The sequence below is a fragment of the Dermacentor andersoni genome, chromosome 6 (assembly GCF_023375885.2).
Source record: "Dermacentor andersoni chromosome 6, qqDerAnde1_hic_scaffold, whole genome shotgun sequence".
Lineage (NCBI taxonomy): Eukaryota > Metazoa > Arthropoda > Arachnida > Ixodida > Ixodidae > Dermacentor > Dermacentor andersoni.
In genome coordinates this window covers 20592106-20616659 of record NC_092819.1, presented here as the reverse complement: position 1 = coordinate 20616659, position 24554 = coordinate 20592106, and the positions used below count along the sequence as shown (strand labels likewise).

At 40.8% G+C, this 24554-nt stretch overlaps 2 protein-coding genes across 2 annotated transcripts in view; both read left to right on the top strand.

Annotated features, from left to right (window-relative positions):
• Positions 1–130: 130 nt before the first annotated feature.
• LOC126521556 (uncharacterized) lies at positions 131–21604 on the top strand. The gene is made up of 16 exons (XM_055066067.1): positions 131–209; positions 364–581; positions 2022–2128; positions 3268–3376; positions 4547–4687; positions 6205–6318; positions 6468–6609; positions 9773–9844; positions 9921–9947; positions 10018–10140; positions 10439–10653; positions 10750–10847; positions 10906–11014; positions 14488–14628; positions 20172–20282; positions 21394–21604. The coding sequence occupies exons 1-16, from the start codon at positions 131–133 to the stop codon at positions 21541–21543; spliced, it is 1956 nt and encodes a 651-aa protein (XP_054922042.1). The 3' UTR covers positions 21544–21604.
• Positions 21605–23465: 1861 nt separating this feature from the next.
• LOC126521555 (uncharacterized) overlaps positions 23466–24554 on the top strand; it is a 29373-nt gene continuing 28284 nt past the window's right edge. Inside the window, exon 1 of the mRNA XM_050170253.2 lies at positions 23466–23645. Coding sequence (XP_050026210.2) covers positions 23466–23645 — 180 coding nt within the window. The remainder of the gene's footprint in view (positions 23646–24554) is intronic.

The window sequence follows — 24554 nt, the reverse complement described above, 5'->3', positions numbered from 1 at the left end:
ATTTCTTGTGTTTGGGTTTCGTTCCGACAAGCTCGCACATATACATAGCTTCAATTGCCATACAATGGGACTTGTAACCGTGAAGATTGTTAACTGCTGAGCAATAACAGAAAAGTAATGTTAGACAAAGATGGCTAGCATTGCCACCATGGTCTGTGCTGCTGCTGAGGTACTCTATGAGTCTGAAATGCTGTTGAGAGTGACTCTCAGTGACTAATCATTTCCACTAATCACTGTGCCGTGCAGCTGTCCAGTTTGCTAAGGTGTAATGTTTTGTTTCAATGAAAGCTGAAACAGTGAATTATTTCAGTATTCAAATGCCTGCTTCTGTGAAGTCTTATAATCATTTGTGTCTTGGCGCAGGAAAGGACCTGGATTTGTTCCTACAGCTACGTAGCCCTGCTGCTGCAATTGTGGCTTTAGAAAGCTCAGTGGCCAACATGCTGCATGCAGGAAAGCATGAGCATATGGACCCTTTCCTCCAGACCATGAGCAACTTTGTCCAAGATCGTCATGTAGATGGCCTTGCCCTAATTTCTACCCTGGTCACCGACATGGGCAACTTTGTTGACCTTGCAAAGGTACACGTTTTCAGGACACGCTCAAGTCAGCTGGGTTCAGTAATGTAGACTTGTATGGTGGCTCAAGGGTTTACAGAAGCGACCGACTAGGTGACAAAGACTGGGAAATAAGGACTTTCTAAGGATAATTGCTGAAGCAGGCAGCAATCATTGAAGCAAAATAAAGTACAGCGTAATCGTTGTAGTAGACCTATATCATGCTATCATTCAGTGAAAACAGGCTGCCTTGATGCCGTAAGGTAGCATATGAGAGTTTAATAGCCAGTTGCCAGCCCTAGTACCACATTCAATGTGGCAGCTGCCGTCTAATGGATGTTTCATATCTGCTCCATTGGCTAAATTTCAGAAATATGTGCACAAGTACCTGGGAAAGTGGTAGTTGGGAGAGCCACTACTGTAGCTAAATTGGCAGAGCACAGCGTGCGTTTTTAGAGGCAGCGAGTTCTATAACAACTAATCTTTTCTTTCAATTCTTTTTTGAATTTAAAATTATAGGTTGTAATGTTCTAAAGCTGCACAGTGGCCTGACAGACACTGTAGTGAAGGAGTCCAGATTAATTCAGACCACATTGCATTGGATGCAGTCCAATGTAGGCCAAATTAATTGGACACACAACATACAGTATGTGAGTGTTTTTGCATTCCGCCCCCATTGGGATATGGCTGTCAGGGCTAGGAATCAAACTGGTGATCTCGTGCTCAAAAGTAGGGAGCCACAGCCACTGAGGCACCACAGCGGGTTATTTCATTCCCTTCATTGATAATATTAGGTTAGGCATGAATTTACTCTTGTCTACACTAACTATAGTTGGGTACAACTTGAGAAGGTAGTGGCATTTGCCCCTCAAAGGCGGATGCACATGAGCCTCGACCAGTGGGCGTGCACTCTAGACCGACATCATGAGCAAGACGGCCGGTGACCCCGCCAACAGAGAACATGGCAGCTCGCACTTCGAACTGAGCTGAGTCGCATCAACAGGACTATTTCATTAGTCGTAGAAGCAATCAGCTGCCGTGCTTCGTTCATCTGGGCGGGGCCTCTTCTACCCCTTAATTAAGTGAGTGAAATACATTTCCCCATGTAGTTACTTGGCTGCAGTATCCAATGTCTTCATAAGCTAGTTACTTGACAAAATATTGAGCCTCTTAGTATCACCCTGTTTCTTTCAAACAAAAGCGTCTTGCTTTTGTTTGTACTTGGGATAAAGGTGGAAAAGGAGTCTGGCATTATCTAAACCTGCCACTTTTATGTATGATGCAGGATGCATTGATCTGCCTTTTGAGCTAAAATTTTTTATGTATATTTGTGAAGCTGTGTAAAATATACTTTATCTCTGCACAGTGAATAAATTTATGTGAATTTATGCAGCTGCATTTAATGAACTTGATTTCATTTTTGTCCTGTGCCCAGTTTCACACTTTTTTCCCTTGGCATTGCAGCGAATGCAGAGTCATTTTGAAAACAGTCATACTGAACAAAAGTGGCAGCTTGTCTTGGGCATTCAACTGCAGGCAATTAATCAGAGCATCGTTGACAGTCTCACAGGGTACGCTAATTATGCTTTGTTTCATGGTATCCTAGCTGTTGTACGCTTTTCGTTCATAAGGAGGCTCTGTTGGACGTGTTTCATCCTCATAGCTTCGCACATGCTGCTAGTTCCTAATATGAAATTTTATGGCTCATTGCTAACTCGTAATCTGTTGACATGCTCATTAAGAGCCTCCACTTCCAGAGCAACATAAGAGAATTTTAACATATTTATTTGCATGTCATTCCAGTGCCAAGTCATAAGGCCATTGGCTTTTGAGGAAAGACATTTTGTTATGGACATACTTGTATTTCTGGCTGAATGCTTGATTAGCTGATATGATTTTTTTAATGCTTTGGTCACAATAAATCTGCCATTTGAGCGAAATGGGGCAAGCATGTCCTCTTAGCATTATATGTGCTAATGTTTGGGAATAGTTTCAATGTTCAGACAACTAACCTTTCATTGCAGAAGGCAATCTTGTGCATTTGACATCTACATTTACTATTTGTGCGAATAGACAAATAAGTTTTTAAGAGCAAGCCTATGTTTTTATCTAGCAAAGGAAAACAAGGTGATAGATATATTGTAACTGCACATTTCTTGGCAGCTTTAGTGAGAAAATACTTAATAACTTCACAATGCAAAGTTTGTATATTGCAAGGTGTAATGCAGACAACATAAACAACCAATTCTTTACTAGACTAACAGATAACAGAATGAGTGCAGAGGGAAGAGGAACGAGGTCAAAGGTCGTAGAAAATTGTTTGAACTTACGAGGCCAAGGAATTTGTAGGAATAAGGTTTCAAGTGACAGGGGTTATGGTAATTGGAGATATTTGAGTAAACTACTTAGTTGTCCTGCAGTGTTATAAATAGGCTGATGATTGAAACGATGATGTAACTATAAATGTGGCAGATTAACTAATACAGTGAACGTCTAAGAACAACCAAGTCTATTTTTTTTTTTTCGATGCTCAGTCTCGAACATGAAACAGGGTTGACATCTAAGGGCAGTAATGCACTACTTGGGTAGCATAAGACCTTATAGTGCACCGCACCTTGTAGCAATGTTTTACCTGTGCTGTTTCACAGCAGTTTATAAGACTTTCTCCAAAGATTGTTAGCATTTAGAAATGCTTCTTTTCTTACTGTAGGTTGTGTGACATATTAATATTTGTGAACCACCCCATCATTGAGCCCGCATCTTGCAAGTTGTCTCGGCCCTCAAATATACCTATCACAAAGCACCACCGCATGATTATGGTACGTAAAGCAACATACCATATTTGCACGAATGCAAAGCAAGAGGGCACTGCTTTTTATAACCCAGAAATATACACATTGCGAATATAAGGGGCAAAAATGATGTGTAATTCTATCGGCTTTGAACTACAGTTACACAGCCATGCATGTTGGTTCAGGGCAACTTGCATGTGAGCCATTGCTTCTATGCTTCTGTTCTGATGACAGGTTGCTGTGCTAAAATTGCAATGCACTACTCCAAGAATCCAGAAGCATTTTTCCAGTGTTTCTGTTTTTATTCTGCAGCCAAAGTGAAGTGCGTTCAAATTTAAACTTGCCCTTGTGTCAAGCTGCATTGGACAGTTAAGTTGGCACACATCACAGTGTGATGGATAAGATAATTGAACAATCTTGCACTGTTGCTGCCTTTCCTTTTCCCGACTGCAAGCTGGGACATGCACACACATTGATATTCTCCCTTGAGCATCAAAATGTTTGCTTTCTCACAAAGCTCAGTTGCCTGGTGGTTGAGGGTGCCACACTTCATGTATAAGATTGTGTGGAGGAAAAAAAAAAGCTTTTCTTTAAGTTGAAGCATGGTCCTGAACATAGTGCAAAGTGCTTTTCCAAGCTGGTAATCACAAAAAAATACTTATATTTGTCTAAGTGCAGTAAGTCCTTGCACTAAGGCATAAAAAAATTAAAATAGAAAAAGAGAAATCCAATATTCACTGTGCTGCAGCAATGCATTCTACGTGGGGCTACATTCTATTAGACTAGGATATTGCAGCTGTTCCAATAAGGTGAATCTATATACTAAACTGTGTGGATCCTTAAAAAAATATGTTTTCTATTTTGTTTATTTATGTGCTATGTGAGACTTTTGAGATGAGGATAAATCATACATACCTCAGTTTGTGTTGGGGTATGTTCCACTTTTCAAATGGTTCATATTGAACATAGAATAAATTAGCAGCTGCCAGCTAGTCCATTTCATTGCCTTATTGGACTTCTATTCTTCACTCGCACTTGCTTGTAACATTTATGTTGAACTTTTAGGTCTGAATCAGTGACATTAACAATTATGTGGATGCATGCTTATCCAAACTATATAGGCTTAAATATTTTAAAAGCTATATAAGTCCTAAAGGCTTGTGAAGATGTTTAAAGAAGTTTTCTCTTATCCACCAGCAAAAGGTTGGGGAAAGCCCATCGGGGAAGACGCTGCCTTGCATATCAGTCAGCTTGGCTGTCCATGACTACAGACTCCGCTCTTCCCATGAAAGGTTTATGGATGACTGCATTCATGCAAAGTGGGTCAGCTATGACCAGGTAGGTGACCTGGCACAGTTTTGAGAAATTTGTCTTTTATAAGCTCATAATAAATTTGCCGTGAGGCCATTGTCATCAGCTGAGAAGCGTTTACAAAAACATAGATTTCAAGCTGAAGTCTCACTAGATATGCTAAGAACGAGATGATAGGGGGGTAACCGAGGCGCCCGATTTTTATTTATCATATCATGAGAAGCCACCAAAGAAACCAAGGAAAACATAGGGGAAATTACTTGTACTTAATAATTGAAATGAAGAAATGTTAAATTAATGGCAATGAAAGCGGATGAAAAACAACTTGCCGCAGGTGGGGGACAATCTCGCGTCTTTGCATTAAGCGTACAACAAATTAAATTCTGAGGTTTTACCTGCCAACACCACAATGTTATTATGAGCCACGCCGTAGTAAGGGAGTCCGGGTTAGTTTTGTCAACCTAGGGTTCCTTAATGTGCACCCAATGCACAGTACAAGAGTGCTTTTTGCATGCATTTCACTCCAGTCGAAGTGCAGCCGCCATGGCCGAGATTCAACCCTGCATCCTTGGGCTAGAGCTGCAAAGTATCTGTAGTGTGTTGGAATTAAGCAGAGCTTCAGGCAAGAAATACAGTTGAGCATACCCATAGGGCACGGGATACTTCAGTGAAAAATAGCTGTATCAGTACCAAATGCTTTCAGAACCTCTGTGTAAGTTTAAAACTAGAGCAGCGAGAGTGACACACCACTAAGTGGACATGGTGGTGCAATTACGCATTTGGGCACAAGAGCCCTAGCTAAGCCTTTGTTGGTCCTTTAAAGTTAAGTTGGTCCCTTATGCTATGATATTTATATTTTGTTTCTATCTTCTTGTTCCTTCAGTAAAGGTGCTTTTTAAGTAAAATAAAATTGAAATGCTTATGAGTTTCAAAAGTTCCGCCTATTTACTGTTAGCACTTGTTCTTCCTCCATCCCTTTCCCCCACTCTCCCACCTTATGTCTGACAGCGAGCTCAATCTATCCACTGTACCATTATGACTCCTTGAAAAATTCATTATATATGCATGGTTTTTCAATGAGTGGTGCCTCAGATAGGTAGTTTAACTAAAGTCTAGTGTTTATGATGACTATATTGTTATAAGTTGGTCAACGATGTCATTGCATATCAGTTTCGGGTTTTTACTGAGCCTCGGTCAAGTTGCAAGCATACTGAAGGCAGGACTGTGCACAGTAATGACATTGACAAGCAATGTCTTTGTCAACGTCAACATCTGAGTTTGTCAATGTCTGTTAGCTAGAGTGGTACTGTTACAAGTTCATAGCACAACCATTATTGCATGCAAACATTTGCCCTGTTGCACTGACTGAGCTTTTAAGAACGTGGTCTGCCAGCATCCCCACTTTGAATAAGTACTAATATTGCACATGGGTCATCCAGAAAGCACTTGTATCTAGACTTTGCGACAGATAACTAAATTAATGCAACATGCAAAATGGAGCTGTTATTACCACAGCTTTGTTTTTTGTTTTTTTTTTCTTTCAGACATGCCCTTCAAAAATTGGCTCGGTGGAAAAGGATCAAGAGTGGGGAGCAGCTTACTTGAAGAAAAACAGAACAATGCTCGTCTTTGAGGATGAAAACACTATCACTGATAAGGTAGTATGTCTTATTAGAAAAACTGTCAAGTGTTTGATGCACCACTGTACTTCTTTATATATTTACAGAGGTATTCTTTGTGATTATGGAATCTGGCTCAGTTTTCAGTGCCTACATACACAATTTGGCTTCGTATTTCTCCCAAACAGGTGGCAGCATTTCTAGAGGAATGCCCGTTTGGATGTGTTGCTGCTTTTCATGTTGAGTATGAGGACTTTTCGGGCCGATGCATCGCAAGAGAAAGGTATTCAAGGCTTCAGTCTATTGCCAAGACCCTTCAGCACAAGAAGGGTAAGTGCTTTTTAGCCTAGGTGCAACAGGATTGGGCTTAGTTTGTAGTTTCCTGCTGATAAACATTTTTACTAAACTATTTCTAAAAAGCGAACTTACTTTGCTCTTGGACATTAAACAAGACCAGGCCAGTTGTAACAGCTAGCTCTACTAGTGGCTAGCAGATTATTGTATATGCCGAAGATTAACCAACAGTTCTAGTTACTGGAAGCTTAGAAGAATGCATTAATAAAATATATTCTGTGCTAGGCAAATAAATTTATATATATAAAAATTTATATATATATTTGACATGAACTCACCTTATGGATTTGTGCAGAACTCAGGGTGCCTAGCAACCTGGAAAAGCTAGAAAGTCAGGTAAAGCTCGAGCACCTGGAAAAGGCAGGGCATCGTCTGGAAAATTTCCATTTTAGTGAATAAAGTCATGGAAAATGACAGATTACACTGCCCAGGTTGCGAACTCATACAGGTCAGTTCCCGACAATGTTATTAGACTCTTTGCAACACTGCAAGTCAGCCTTTCTCCACAATAATTCTGTTTTAAATTGCCATAATAAAGGAACTGAGCGCTGGCTTCTGACCCAACGTGTGTGTACACTTGGCCCATGCATACATTTGCAAGACAGCACAACCTTCTCCCACAGTGCAGTTGTTTATACGCATGGCTTGCTGTGCATGAAGCAACTGGTCGGTTGTGGTTAAGAATGTTGATAGTGGCAGGGGCAAACCTGGCTACGCGTAGGGTACATGCCAACAATGGAATAAAAGTTTTAGTTCACTGTGGAGCAGTGTCTTTATGTTTTTATCTGATGAGTTGATGGCCACATAGCGGCTGCATTGCAAACAATAGAAACCTGTGGTCATTACAGACAGTTTTTTATAAGTATAACAAATCCCGTGGGTTGCACTCTCACACAAATGGGGCAGAAACATGTAGAGACTGTGGATGGAGGTAGGGGCCGCACACAGCAAAAACCTAAAGCACAGAGCTGCCACAACTGCTGCACTTAGCCATTTTGCTGCTTTGTTAAAACCCTGTTGTAATAATGTTTCTTCATTGGCTGCTATAGGGCAGCTATGCAGCGCAAACCAAATCTACTGCATTGAAGGGAGCTTCTGCTGCACCACTGAAAGATGTTCATTAAAAATACTCCCATATGCAGCATAAACTTCTACTCCAAGTGTGCAGCACTTAGTTGAAAAATGAAACAGAAAGAACTACATGGCAGAAAACAGCGCTAAAGAACAGAACAAAGAGAGGGACACAGACCACAGTGCTGACTAACAACCAAGTGTCTTTACCCTTTCAGTCAGCATATACTTACTCTACCACTATCTCAAAGCACAAAAGCAACACAAATTCAGCATGCGCAGGGACAATAAATTGCAATCAATGAGATTGGAAGGCTGCCTCCTGCGGAAAGAGAGAAATGGAGGGGAGGCTTACACATGCTGTGCTGCTATTATAAATGTGAAAGGCTTTGGAAACAAGATGTGCGCAGTCATCACACTATTTTTACAAATAGGTCACATCTTTAAAAGACAGCTTGCAGCCACATTCATTGCAGTGCAGTGACAATTGACTGTCTCTAGCTTGTTTTTGAACCTTGTTTGAATGTTCACGTATGCGGTCATTGATGCACTACTAGAGGCACCTGGGGTTCTTTAATGTGCACCCAATGCATGGTACGCAGGCATTTTCGCATTTTTCCTCTATCGAAATGTGGCTGCTGCGGCCAGAATATGATCTCGTGGTCTCATGTTTAACAGCGTGATGCCATCACAACTAAGCTGCCACGGTGGGTAATAACACGACAGTAAAGAACACTAAAAGATTGATCAACTTCACACCTGCCCCAAGTTGCTTCATGATTCAACAATAAATGCAGCAAAAATAAAACAATGGCCAATAACAGAGGACACACATCAGTGAAACTTCTCTAAATTACCCACAAGATGTTTCTGTACTCGTTAGTTTAGGCATAAATTTTTTTAAAAATTTTCACCATGCATGCCATGTATTGTGAAATTGTATTAGCAATGAGGTAGACATTTTCTTTTTTTTTTCAGAGACAATTATTGTAGTAGTTAACCACAACTTTTTAAATATAAATTTGAAGCGGTCGGCTTCATTGATGGTACATTTGGCTTGAAACAACCCTGTTGAACTCTTATTCAGAAATTACAAGGAATGTTCCATCATGGATTGGCCGCTGGTCTCTGGTTTCTGACTTTTTCGAAGTAACCCTTTCGCACAATTTCAGTTTATATTTTTGCTTCATGAGTGCTTTTAGAGTTGTACTATTATTCGGATGTTATTATGGCATAATTACTGTCCCATAGAGTCTGATAACATTGGTCGAAATCTCAAATGCCTTCCTATGTTCCACTTGATCTTGTTGGATACCACCTGCTCGTATGGCATTGCAGTGATTCTAACCCCGTAACTTTAAGTGCATTTGCCCACAGAAGTTTCAGAATGTAAAAATAAAAAGCTAATCTTTTGTGGTCTTGGTTCGCAGCACAGGTACACAGACCAAAAATAGATGTTTTTGATGGGAGATGATGTGTGTTTGATGCATTGACTGCACTCTAAGCACCACCAAGACAAATGCTGCCACTGTTGGAGTCACCACTTGGGTCACCATTGGGGTTAGGCACATGCGTGCTTCCCAACCACGTTAGAATTATTCAGTAAAGGCCAATTTCAGGATTGAAACAACTAAAGTTTAGGCCCATAGAAATGTATAGGCGCTGGCCAGGACCTTTGGTAGAAATTGAATTAGCAAAAAAATTGAACTGGAATCGAATCAACAAAAGTCTACTATACTTAGATTTTACCTGCTGTCAATGTAAGATGAAATTTACCCCCAAGTTTTGTTTCTTCTGGATTGTCCAATTTCTTGGATGTTGTGAAAAAAATTGTGTTTAAGAAACAGTAGCTATCTCCTGATTTCATTTAACCATGGAATTTTTACCCAAAAGTCGTGCACAGCATAGAAAAGTCTGGGAATTGTGAAAAATGAGTTTGCTAGACACATTGATAACTTTACTGATGCTTAGTTTTGTCAAAAATGTCAAATTGCTTTGTACAAGTTTTGTTCATGAAAGATTGCTTGCATTTCATGTATTGACCAAACTTTGCCTTTCATTCTTTTAGTTCCAAGTCAGGAAAATTATGTGCCTAGTGATGAAAATGACTTGCCTGTCCTGGAAAATGTGTGTGAGCAAGGTAATACACGCTGTTCCTTGTCACTGTTTTCTTGTGTTATTATTTCTTGTCTTTTGTTTTCTTTTTGGCATGGTAGGTGGATTTAAAGAAGAATGCCATAAGAGTAAGTGCTTGAAACCTGATCAGGCTCTTGTGTGTTGTTCATGTTTGCTTGTGCTTTTCTTTTATTTCAGGAATGCTGGTGTGCTTGTTGTCCATGAAGGCCAAACACACAGTTCTGGTTGGCCAGCATTGCAGCCATGTTGTCTTCATGGAAGCCACATTCAGCAACCAGTCAAGGACATTCTCGGTACCAGGTAAAGTTGGCTACTGTATGATAATATGTCTACTTTGTTTAAGACCTACTAATAAAATCTTTATAGTATAGTGCAGTAACCTTTTTTAAGCTTCAGGACGCTACTTGTATGAAATGAACCAGGGAGACATGAATGACTAATGCAATGTTCTATGCAATGTCTTTGAGAGCTTTCAGTGCCAACAGTTGTTGGACTGTATATGTGGGTCATTGTGCACCCTGGTATTGAAGTATAGGCATTACCAGAGTATAGAACACTTGTGAATATTGCACTCTTAGTACCAAATATTTCTTTTCAGAACAAAGCTTCAAAAATTTTCTTTCTATTGAAGACAGCAAACACTTGGTGGCTTTGTCTCCTTCTGTGGCCTCAAAGCAAGCATTTGAGTCAAAACAGAAAAAACATATCCTCGAAGCTGTGAGAAAACTTGCCTTTCTTCACTCGAAACTGGATGGAGTGGCATTATTTTCTACGGTGCAGACTCAAATGGAGCTTCTGGTTAGGTTTTTCACTGTAAGTCATGATCACTTCTGAATTTGCAGGGATGCATGCAGTGCACCTTTTAAATCATTCTAATGCTCACACACCTATGCTACCTTTCTATAATAGGAAGTGAAGGAAGATCTGCATAAAAATAATGTCACAAAAATTCTCTTGGCTGGGCTTTCATATAGCCATGCTGCTGCTTATTTGAGCCGCTTACAAGGGTAAGGATTACCATTGTACCTGTAGCTGGCCTGTTTCTCATCACATCTTATTTTTCAGGATATGCGAGATTATTGTGTTTATGACGCACCACTACACAATTCCAGGGCAATGTCAGATTTCTCCTCCAAACCCATACATCTTAACTGCTGATGACATCTTGCAAATGGTAAGAACTTGGCCCTTAATTAAGCAGTCCATAAAGACACTGATTTAATTGCTTGTAAAATAGTTTATTTACTAAGCAGGGTGTCTACCAACCGGGAAAACCGGGAAAACCGGGAATTCTCAGGGATTTTGAGTAGTCTGGAAAAAGTCAGGGAAAACTCAGGGAATTTGGGCCTCTATCAGGAAAAATTAGCGGCAATATTATTGAAAGGGTCGAAAGTCGCGGTAATGCTGGATCGAGTAAAATATAGGAATCGTAATGGAATCGTCTTTTATGCCCTGTCGTCGGCAGGAGGAGTTGCCAGTGTACAGTCGACGAGCGACTTTCCGCATTCCCGATAATTTGGACGGCTTCGCGGCCCCGCCACATACCCCATAGAGTCAACGTATAGAAACGTGTGAAATTTCCGACGCAAGAACTCTTCGCCGTCCGAATTTCCGGACGTTTTGCCGTGACCGCAGGTCCGAAGCGGCAATAATCAAAGGCACCAACACTGCCGTTTTGATTACTTCGCCACCTCGAACCGGCATTCTCGCACGCAGATCCGCTGGCAGCCGTTGCCACCACTGCGGCAACGCTAGGCCTAGCTGCTTCGACGTTTGCTATGAAGCTTCTTGCCGTTCGGTGCCGCGTTTTTTATTGAAAGAATTAGCTGCTGTCAGCAATGGCACGGACTCCACATTTGTGGTCCTCGCGATTGGCTTAGAAACTTGGAAAACACGGTGCGTTACATAATGCTGGTTCCTGAAAGTCAGCTTTGCCTCTCTACAGAAATGTTGCTTGGTAAAGCTTACGGAAACATATTGCAGTAAAGCATAACAAACATGAGAAGGGGCCACGGAACACAGTATGTTTTCCTTAATTATACACGCAGGCACCCAGTATTTCCTGTCCCAGTAGGAGCACTGATATGCCTAATATGTGTACCGACAGGCCTTCAGAGCGTTTTCGAACGTGCCTGTGGCGGTTTGAGCCCCTAAGAGCAGTAAATGACACGGATTTATTTTTTTCCAACTGGCCGATTTTTCGGACGTTTTCGCGGCCCCTAGGAAGTTCGAAAAATCGGTCGTGGACTGCGCAACTGACCAAGATGCTCCAAATGGTCCTTGGGGCGAACGAGTGGCGGAAGGTGGACAGGAAGAGAAATGACCTACGCATTGAGGAATAAACGGGAATGGAAGCTTGCTGCCACCGTTTTGAAGGAGCGTGAGCTCAAAAAATAAAGTTTTGGCTGATTCCGAGGTGCAGGTGTCCCTCATCCAAACCAAAATAAACTCTTTAAAGCAGTGAAACACAACACTCGGGCGTCATGCGCGGGCTGAGAGTATGTCAGGACAGTTGAGGTTTACGAGCTGTTGAGAGAGAATCTCAATTGTGACAGAGTTCGGGCCTCATCCCACTGAGGTTGCTATCAGTTGATAGAAATAGCTCATATTCGAAAATATTTGCTTCTATATGCATCTCCTTTTCATTCGTATTGGATAATGTCCAACCCTATTTGCAATTTTTTCGAAGACACTTTATTTGATGTGCATTTTACTAACCCATGCCTTCTAATCTCTTTTTGAATAACATAAACACTGCTCCTTAGTATTCAAATTGGATTAAGTCATGTTTTTATTGTTTTCATGTGCTTACTAGAGAGTGACAGCATCGGGCGATATGGTTTCAGTCCGTCTTGACATAAACCATAGTTCTGCATCACTCCGGGGAATTTGCAATGGCGCTCAGGGAAAACCTGGAAAACTCAGGGAATTTGGAAATGTCAACTTGGTAGACACCCTGCTAAGGCACATAAACTGGCACACATGCAAGAGTGGTGCACTATATGTGTTAAAGAAGTGTGTGAGCACTGCTGAAAACATTGGAGTTCATTTGCAAAAGCTTTACCCTATCAAGCCAGTGAAATATATACTTGTGACCCAGTTTCATATGAGACTACTGGTGTGACATCAAGTAACCACCACATGTAGTCATGACACTGATAGGTATTGTAATTAATAAATAATCATTAATAAACACATGAACAATGGTGTGTGTTTGTCTGTGTGTGTATGGGAGGAGAAATTTAGCAATTTCAGGTGCTTTTTAACCTGGGTCCTACAAATAGCCTTGAAAGTCTTTAAACTGATGCTTGAAGGAAGGAAAAAGATTAGTGGTTCTCCGGAGTTGTAGAAGACGAGATGATGGGATCAGCTCATGGCTATAAGTGCGAAATGGAGAGAGCAAAGACCAAAGTGTGACAGGCTGTTAGTATGCAGCTGTTAGTTAGAAACATGATCAAGATGGCTTACTACATTGCAGTAGGTTGAGGGAGGCGTTATTGATCATATTCTCACAGCTTCATTGAAAAGTCAGTCATTTTATGTGGTGCAGAACAGAAGGCAAATCATGATGTAAAGACTGCATTTGGTACACCATTCACGTTGTTGCAACCCTGCACTTCATCTCTCATGAGCACCCAGAGAGTTGGGACCACCAACTATTGCCATTCTTGTGGGAAAAACTAAGAAACCTTTGGCAATTTATTTGGAACACTGAAACCTCGAATAAGCTTCATTTTATCAAGTTGCATTTCGGTAATTAGCCATCTAACAAAAGTGTGATGAACTATGTCTTGTTTTGTCAATTGAGAAAAGGGCACACATATTGTGCCCATTTTCATCTGATTGGCGGTGAACTTCCCATTTGGGGTAGATGTGGTGAGAAGCAGAAGCACAACAAAAAAAGCACTTTCCTATAGCTTCCCAACAGCATACTCCTCACCATCCAGCACTGTTCCTTGGTGCAAAACTGTTTTTCGAAAACAAAGCTGTTCTTTTTTTTTAATTTCTTATATGAAGTTGTGACCATATAACGTCAACAGACAATGAAGCCAAGGAAAGCATCAGGGAAATTAGCTGTGGTTGAAATTGAAATGTACAAAATAATAAAGAAAGGGAAATGAAAGTGGGCAAAAAGATAATGTGTCGCCGGTGGGAGCCGAACCGAAATATGAAGTTGTGTTACATGTAATTAGCCAAATATATTTGTAGCATAATCTATCACCGGAGGCTGCTGCTGCGATAGTAGCCTTTGGTAGAGAACTTGTCTCCAGACCCTCGCCTTTTAATTAAAGGGCCTTGATGAGGCTAGTGCTGCTGACATTTGTACATTTCAATATATCATCCATTCAAAGCATATTTTTTATGTCCATAGCATACTTAACCAGTCATTGTCATTACTTTAATATGCATATATTTTATGCTCTTTACAGTGAGTGTTCTTAGGCCTCTGTACAGCCATGCTACATCTATACATCTACCCTTTGTCATTGTATGCATCATTGACTAACTACATTATATCACTGGTTGGCGCTCTTTGGCCATCATTGGCCCTTGCGTCATAAAACCCCATATAGTATCATCATCACCACCAACAATTAGGTAAATGCAGTCTAAAGAGATTTCTTTGTGTTTGATGATTGTTTCCAGAAAAAAGCAACAGAGCCAGCTCATGGGATATCAGCAACAACGTGTGTTTCAATCAGCCTTGCAGTGCGGTCATTCAAAGTAGCAGGCAATAATGAAGTCAGTAGTGCTTGCAAACAGGAAACATGGTCCAACTATGCTCAGGTAATCGATTCAGTGAAATAATTGTAGAGATACATTGTTGGGTATTGTCCTGAGTGCTAAATGTACAACGGATATTCCGAAAGTAAGTTTCATCATTTTTTTTAGAGAGATGGTACACCAGATGAAACAAACAATTGCCATAAGAATCCACACCTGTTGCTGGTTGAACAACGGAAGGAGTGTCAGCGGAGGAGGAATTACACATGCGCACAGCGCTGAAGAAGAGAGTAGCAGCAGACCGGCATGGCTAAGGTTATTTGAGTACAAATCACGATGGCAGACAGACGTGTGCTGACAACGTGGTCACCAATAGAAGAGCGTGCTGTTATCTGGTATGAATGGGCACATGGGACTAGTGTGTCATCCATTAGTGCCTACAGATCGTGTATAGTGAAGAGGTCATGTCTCGTCAAATGGTTTGTTGCTGGTGTTGCATATTCAGCGAAGGAAGGCAGAGTGTGGAGGATGAAGATCAGATTCGTCGCTTTGGATGGGAGAGATTGGATCGCCCGGCCTACAGCCCCGATCTTAACCCATCGGACTTTCACCTATTCCCTGCATCGAAAGCCGCACTCTCAGGACGTCACTTACAAAACAATGCTGAGGTCAAGCAGGCTATGCGACAATTCCTTGCCTCGCAGTGCACTGAGTTTTACCACAGTGGTTTCTTCAAGCTGATTGCACACTATGAGAAATGTCTCAATGTCGGCAGCAACTATGTAGAAAATAATGCAAGGTGTATAGTTCATGATGCCTTAGTGTATTTGTTTTTTTGGCAATAATGTTTCTGTGTGAAAATAAATGATAAAACTTACTTTCAGAACGTTCCTTATAGTAACAACATTGTGCTGCAACAGGTTCTTATTTCGGCACCTTTGTTCTTGCGATAACTGTCACCATAAAATAAGGGATATCACACAACATATCCCACAGCTTCAACAACTTCAGTGCAGTTGTGGAAAAAAAGCAATGATTGCATTATGTTAAAAAGCAGATACTCAAACTATTTATGTAATAGTCGATGGATCACCTGGTGTGCCTTGATTACTTGTGACCTTTTTATGTTTTATCCCTACACTTTTCTCATCTGGCTCATCACAAAAGGCTAACCAGGCTTTACTCATGACGGCCTTCATCAGTAATCCTGTGTATTGTGGCCATTGTCCAGAATCTGTGATGTTATCAAACCTTCTCAGACTGTCTTACGAGTATTGTGCAAAGAGGCATATATTTTGTTTTAATTAAAATAAACAAATGAACATGGTAATGTTATGGCACAACTTTTACTAGTGTATTACCATGCGAAATAAAATGAAAAGTGTTGCTACACTTCTGCATGCAATCCCAGCAATACTTTATGGTGCCAAGCATACTGGGGAGCATGACAAGCAAAAATTCATGGTGGGAATTATGATGGGCTTTTGCCTCTTTAGTGCAATGTCCCTTCAGAAGTTGCATCATTAGGTATTTCATTTGATACCTGATAAATAGTACCTGAACTCATAACTTGGAGCCTACTGCTGCACTCATGAGATGACACCTTCATAGATAGCAAGCTAGTTTTACTCTTCAGAATAAGTTTCTATTAGTGTAGTACTACAGTCTACTTCCGTTAATTTGACCTTCACATGTCTGACAAAATTAATTGAATTATCCAGTGGGTTGAATTAAACAGGATGGAGAAAAAAAAGCTTCAAATTACACTGCTGATAAATTTGTCAGCATTTTTCAGATTCTAACATGCCCCCTGAATCAAATGCACACCTGCTTTTGATGTGTCCAAAGTAGAAAATAACATACAAATGGCACTAAAGCTCCTCAACAAAATAGAAATCTCAAATGCACCTGATTTTTTAGGAAGAAAATTGGGCAAGGCAAAAGGGGCCCCGAACCCTCGTCAAGTGGACTAGCTTCCACTTTTTGTTCGGGCCTCCTTCAAAATATTATTTGAAAAAATAAACATGATTTGATTTGATTTGATTGAATATGCTGCACAATGGCTGCCAGCTTTCTAAAGACAGCTTTGCTGCATGGTTCTTAGTCAGTTTGGCTGCTATACAGTCATCGTACATGGTATAGCATACGAGCACCGCTTCATATTTGCAGTTTCATAGTCGATTACACCACGCAGGCAATTTTCAGCCCAATTTTCTTGAGATGATGACTGGTGAAGTTCGAATTAGCTCGCGAACGCCTATTTCAGGATCGAAATAATGAAAGTGTGGGCCTTTAGCAATACGTGGGGGTTGGCTTGGACCTTCGACCGGGATCAAGTTAACCAAAATATTTAGTTAACTGGAGTCAAAATAACGAAAGTCTACTGTACCACAGTAGTATGTATGTATGCCTTCTATTTCAACACATTGAAATGTTATGCAGTCACTGTATAATGCAGCCTAGAAAGAAACACAAGCACCTCCTGTACATAATTACTTAAAATTCACTGTTGTTTTCCTCTGTTGCTAGCTGATAAACTTAGTTCGGCCCTAAAGCACTTGATCAAAGAAAGAATTGCACTAATGTACATTACATATAATAATAAGTGCAGAAACACAAATGTGTGTTCTTCATTCATATCCACTTGTGCTGTGTCCTAGTCTTGCAATGAACATACCTAGCGCACGTGCTGCACATTTGCTGTAAAGTGTGCTCAGCAAGAAACCCCATTCACATTAAGCAGTGTCTCAAATCTAGGGCCTGTACGTGTCCTAGACTAGGTAATGCAGCTCTTTGAGAGCATCAATGAAAGCCATTGTGAAATTCATTGTGACCACCAGGCAAACATCTTGCTTTTACTATAGGTGCCTGTAGTCTTATGTCTAACAAATGGTTCAGTTTGCCATTCCTGTCAGTGCACTCTCCAGTGATGTTTGCTATAAGGCCTGCTGCACTCGCCATGTAAGCACAGGATGTTGTAATAGCTTTGCTATCACTGATTATTGCCATAATCACATTGTGATGTTGGTGGAAAAGTGCTTACAAATTATTGAGGAAGGCACATCAGCTGGTTCCAAACCAGGAACTTTTTCCATAAATTGAGGCTCCAACCGTTGGCAGTGCCGCAATGGCTGTTTTCCACACTGTGCATATGAAAAACTTTCTTGTCTTATCTCCAGGTAAGTTCTGGCAATATCTCGCGCCATGAAAAAAATCGGTCCTTGGTCTCTCTACAGATAGTGCGGCTATGCACGATAAATTAGAAATTGCACAGGCACTCAACCAGTACTTCAGTATTCACGCATAACAGTTTCACACCACAGTACTCTTCTATTGATGATTTGCCTCCAATCACTAACATTTGCATAAGTGAGGAAGGCAGGTTAGCTCTTCTGCTCAACTTAGACACCAGAAAGTTGCCAGGTATTGATGGAGTACCCAACACCTTTCTAGTCCAGTATGCTGAGTGGTGTATGAAGTACTTAACTTTAGTTTTTAAGAAATCACTGATATACTCAGAGTTGCTGACTGATTGGAAATTTGCAAAAATCACTCTGATTCCTAAAGAACGAAACCCGCCAGCACCTTCTCCCTACAGACCGAGTCCTCTCTCGTGCACTTCCGTAAAATTGCTAGAACACGTAATCTATAAACACATGAACAATGTTCTCAAGGAGAACCATGTTATTGATAACCGTCAGCACGGGTTCAGTCACAGTCTTTCCACTGTAATGCAACTGATTGCAACTGTTCACGATTTAGCAGCAGCATTAGATAGGCAAAGCCAAGTTGATATTATTTTTCTTGACTTCGAGAAGACATTTGATCGCATATCGCATCACATATTATTATTGAAATTAAAACCTATATTAAAACACAATTGTCTACTTTCGTGGACTGAAGCCCATCTTTCGCACAGACGTCAAAATGTAGTTGTTGATGGTGTTCTTTCTGATGCATTCCCAGTGGATTCCAGTATTTGCAGGGCTCAGTCCTAATTCCCCTTTTCTTTCTAGTGTTCATTAACGACATTGCTGAAAATATACATGTTAAAATATGACTGTTCGCAGATGATTGTACAATTTATCATGAAATTTCTAGTCCTAACGACCAACTTCTTTTAAGTGATTCCCTATCTGTAATAGAAAATTGGTGGTCGACGTGGCAAATGACTGTGAATTCCAAAAAGACTGTAGCAATGACCATCACACGTAAAAAGAATCCTTTAAGTTTTACATATCAGATAGCCAACGAGCCTCTCTTAGTTGTAAATACCTTCAAATACTTAGGAATTCACATGACCTCTGACCTTCAATGGAATGTGCATATGTCGTATATTGAAAAAAAGAAAGGCCCTAGGACAGCTGCATTGCTTGAAGAGAACACTAGCACAATCTACTCAAGAAATAAAGCTTTTGACTTATAAAACATATGTATGACTACTATTAGAATATGCTGCGGCAGTATGGGATCCCTGCACTGAAACTAACAAACTGAAACTAGAAAATGTCCAATGCAAAGCAGTCAGGCTTCTATTTAATTGTTGCAGCTGGAATATATCCCCAACAGCCCTACTGCAAACCACAGGACTCTAACAGCTGGGCGTGCGACGTCATTGCAAAGGATTAAAATTATTCTACTCATATTAACATAATAAAATAAAGCTAGAGGAAGCTAAAAAAGTCAGCACATTTTTCTGTAAAACAAATCTTTTTAAATACTTATTTTTTCCCCATACCATTGTTGAATGGAATGGTCTGCCTGGAAATGTGGTCAGTTCTGAAATGAACTTGTTTCTACAAGCCCTGAGTGAAGCACAGGGCACATATGTAATCCCTGTTTTGAGCCAAGTGTTTTGCTTTTGTCTTTCTTGTACTTGATTTTACATCGTGCTTTGGACTTTGGTCGACTCTCGTTTTATACTTCTGTTGCAATGTACATTTTCTCTGCTTTTATATGATTTCTGTACCCCACTCCTGCCTAAGGCCTGTATTACAGGCCGGCAGTATTTGCTAAATAAATAAATAAATAAATAAATTGCAGGTGCAGAGAGAAGAACAGCACTGTCTTATTAGGCAGTGGTTGTGATACATGCCAGGGTGCATCGAACAGTAACAAACCAGCATCGAACTGGGTAAAGTTGAGTAACGATATTGGCCAGGGGTCATAGGTAGGATAGGAGGTAAGCCAAACGTTGGGATTCTACTGTTGGAGGGACACGAGTAGCGGTAGAAGTCAGGTTCAGGTGATGTGTGTGTCCAAAGAAACAACAATCAACTGTTTATTTTTGCGCTTTTCGAGTCTCAACGTGATAACTGCACGATAACACTGCAATGCTGAAAGACTGGAAAGCACAGCTTTACTGTGTTCATCATCTACAGTCAGACTACGAAGTAGATTGCTTACATGTCAATGCTAATATATTATTTTCCCAATACTATGCAAGATACTGTGAGTCTTACTCCACATAATATGATATCATTATGACTGCTTTGTGTTTTAGGCAAAGCTGCAACTTTTTTGTTAGTATACTTGGTCAAGAGGGGCATAGTAGCATCATGCATGCTGCTAGTACTGCAGACCTCAATGTGCCCTGTCAATTCTAGGTCTGCCCTTCGAAAAACACTACATTTCATAACTTGGGAAATGTGTCAGTATTTTGGAGGAACAACACTTACATGTTTACATTTGAGAACGAAGGCACTTTGACTGAAAAGGTATATATGCATCTTTTTTTCTTCTTATTGCATGAATGAGTTGACATAGCTGGTTGTTGGCTAGACAGTGTACGTTTGTAGTGCTTGTACTGTATTTATTTAAATCTAGGCCAGTTTAGATTCTAAGCCAAGTCTTAGAGAAACTGGCTGACTAAAACAAGCATAAGAAGTAAAACCTTCGACAGCACCAACAACATCCATTCAAGCAAAGGCACTGCGTAGCTTAGTTGCATGGTGTAGGGACCTGTCGTCATCGCTTATTTTTCATGGCTCATTCTACATACACTGACTTCCCTCGTGGACTGCCTTCGTTGCCAGAGAATGTGATAAGTGCTGCATGTGTAAGATCATTTAAACAAAATGGCATCTCCTGGTTTGTGATGGCTTGCAGCAGTGGCTTACATTATTTGTAGTGGAATCTCTTGTTTTGCCATGCACCAAGTGAGCGGGTTGGGCCGACCCGTGAGCTTTATATGATATATTCTGAAGAAAAAAAAATATTGCTTTTTATAATATGTACAATATTTTTCAGTGCTGTGTTAAGTGAGGAGAATCCGTTGCAATGTGAGAAGTTGTAATGGGTATTATACGCAAGTTTGTTGCTGCTCCATTTCGTGCAAGTAGTTGACCAGCCATAAAGTTTTCTCTGAGCATCTAGTATTCTCAGTGACATGGTAACATCATGTTCCCTTTGACCAGAGACAGTTTTATTTTCCTAAGCAAGGAAGGTGGTATGCCTTGCATTGCTTTTTCGCACATATGAATAAACATGCTGTCCTCGTCATTGGTGTGTGTGTGCGTGCGTGTACATGCATGCATACATACATGCATGTGCATGCATACGTAGCGTTCGGTTATTTGCTGCACAAGTTATATGTGATATCTAATACGTTGGATGTAACTGCATGAGTAGAACTTGTTCTTGTGCGAGTTGGCACATGTTTTTCACAATAAGCTTAGTGCGAAGCAAGTGACCATACATTCAACAAGACACCAGATAGCACTTGTCCCATGCCTCGCTGTATGTGTAGTCATTTGCTTCATGCTCAGCTTATTGTAAAAAGTATAAAAATGCATGTGTAAAGTGCAATTTTCTTGAAACATGCCCCAGGTTTCTCGCTTTTTGGCCTTGCATCCTGAGGGCTGTGTCCTTTTGTTTGAGGCTGACAAGGATGATATTGATGGGCAGTGTTCCTCATGGGAACCTGCTCCACGAATCAAGGTTGTCAGCCGGCTGCTTTTCTACGTGCCAAGTGAGTAACCATATGAAGCCAGTGAATGGCATGCACTCAGCATCTTAATTTTATTATTTTTTGAACATTGTAATTTTACTAATCATGTGATGATAGTTTCAATGAACTCGCAAAACCTGTAAGCTTCTGGGTGTTAATATTGCATGGCATCAGCTTGCTTTGTGTTTTGCTTGTTGCTTTTAAACCTCAATGCCTTCATTTTTGGATCTAAGTTGTATAAAATAGCACTTGCTTAACGTTTGTACTATGATCAACAATGTTAATTGCTTTGTTGTTGTTTTTTTACACTTTTCAAGCAGTGTCAGGAAAGAAAACCAACAACCATTCTGTGGTGGCAGTGGAAGATGGGCGTAAAACAGAACCAAGTGAATCTGAGGGTCCCAAAGAACGTAGTGCAAGGGTACCTAATCATTTCACAAAGTCTGCTAATAAAGGTAGGTTGGCATCATAATATTTACTCAGGGCACCATTCTTGACATTCCACTACTGCCAAATTCTGCTATTTTTCTGTTAGGAATGACTCGGAGATGGGTATAGGATGGTTCATGTCCTCTCTGATTCACTCTAGGCCGAAAATGTTTTGTAATTTGGCAATGGTAGTATGTCCAGAATACAGCCATTACTGGACAGTGATAGGCAACGTTGATCTGGGTGCCATAGTGCCATGCTAGAAAAGAAGCTGTGGGCTTAGTTACAATTGTCTAATGTATATGTGATGTAGTTTGTAACTTGTTGCATTGTTGGATGTTATCAGCACTAGAGCCTAAAGTATGTTCACTGATGCCATGTTGGATTTATTGTTCATACAGAAAGCTTTTTGAAGAAAAAAATGTGCAAGCATAACCAGTGTAGAATGAGGAAGAGAGGACAACAAGTCAGGCACAACCAATTCCCCAAAATGTGTTTGACCTTCCGTGGAGGGCCCAGCCTTCTTTTACACCAGTTCAAAAAGGAGAGGACTGTGCTACATGCCATGCTACTATGGCTAACAGCAATAAACATCAGTAGCTTTCTTTTTTTTTTTTTAGTCGCTCAGTTTGGCACAAATGTTTGTACACTAAGCATTGTGGTGTCTGCAGTTTTATTAACTTCAGTTATAAATGCAGACCAAACCAAGTGTTAAAGCATCTTGTGCAGCCATGATATAGAGTGCATTCCTCTAACTTATTCTTTTCCACTGAGTTGCCTTTGACCTCATCTTCTTACATGACTTTAATGTTCTCCCACAGCAGCTCTAACATTTCTTTTGCTACCTAAAATACCATTGTTTGTTGAAGGTCTCTTCAGTACACTTTCTTGAGTATGCATCTGAAATCAATGCTACAATTATAATGAAGTTGTAAATGTTGATTATAGTGCCTTGAGTGTACACGCATTCTTGGTGCGGGGAGAAATACATTTTAATGTTTGGTTTTTCACTCGGACATTTCATGAAAATAGTGGTCTTACCTGCTATGGCAGCTCATTGACTATGACATTCTGCTTCTGAGGACAAAGTCTTGGGTTTGATTCCCAGTACCGGCATTTCTGTGGGGATAAAATGCAAACAAATAACCCCAGCTTGTCAGAGTTAATTAGGAGTTACGTACCACTATGTCTAGTGCTTGTGTTGCTTTGGGAAGTCAATGAATGAATGAATGTAATGGTCTGTATGTATGCATAAACTTCATCTGTGCTTGCAGCTGTGCTTATCTGCACATTCAAGTCGGATCTAGCAGCCCTAAAGATTGCACAGGAGCAATGCACACACTTGGTGTACATGGATGTTGAGTACAACATTCAGGGCCAGCTGTCTGTAAAAAACCGTAAGTTAGAATTCCCTTCCTCTTGTAAACTATGCATCATATATTAGCCACTTTGTTGACTAGCAATGTTTACATTTATTCAAACAGGCACGTCATTTGAAGACTTTCTTTCTTCTAAGTTGACCATGAGGCAGCTGCTTTTTGTAGGCTTGCCTCCAGTTGTGATTGATCGTCTTGACAGGGAAGACAAAATCAACTCATTTGTTACACATGGGACAACTTTCCTCGATGACAATGCACTTGATGGCTTTATGCTGTTTACTTCTACATCCACAAAGCCTGCAATGTTGCAGCAGGTGGCACAAGTAAGCGAAACTTTTGCAAAGCTCTATTGCAGGAGTGTCCCTTTTGAGTTCTTTTACAGCAAACATTGCATAAGGGAATTTTACAACGGTTTTTGGGCTGCGGCAGCAGTGGGAGCCTCCTTTGTCTGAGCCCCAAAGTTGCTGTATGACCCTGGCATCAGCAAAAATGCACTACCAGGTGCTGGCACTGGCGATGAACCACCACTAAGAACAGCCAGCAAAGCAGCCTGCATCACAGCCATGATACCAGATTTTACAGAAGTGCTAAGCTTGGATATAAAGGCATTTGAAAAGACTTTAGTATGGTGAAGGGTTTGTGCTAGCTATAGTGAAGCATTTGTGAAGTGAAGCATTGGGTAAATTTTGGCCAGTGGCATTAAACCTAGGACTTCCAAAGGGTTTGAGAATTCCCTTATACAGCTTAGCTGCTGACGTAGTAGTTCTACGGAAACCCGCAAGGTGGAGAGAAGTAATGAATAAAGGGAAATCAGACATCCACCCGTTCGTAGCAATTGCTACAAAGGAAACCCATACGGGTTCCTCGAAAGAAAAGCCTCATAGTTGAAGAAAAATTCGTCCTGGTCCGGGACTCGAACTCGGGACCACCGCCTTTCCGGGGCAGCCGCTCTACCATCTGAGCTAACCAGGCGGCTAGCAGATGGCAGGGCGAAGTCGAATTTGTCGACAACACACGAGGCAAAGGCAAGGATTGACGTAGTAGTTCTACGGAAACCCGCAAGGTGGAGAGAAGTAATGAATGAAGGGAAATCAGACATCCACCCGTTCGTAGCAATTGCTACAAAGGAAACCCATACGGGTTCCTCGAAAGAAAAGCCTCATAGTTGAAGAAAAATTCGTCCTGGTCCGGGACTCGAACTCGGGACCACCGCCTTTCCGGGGCAGCCGCTC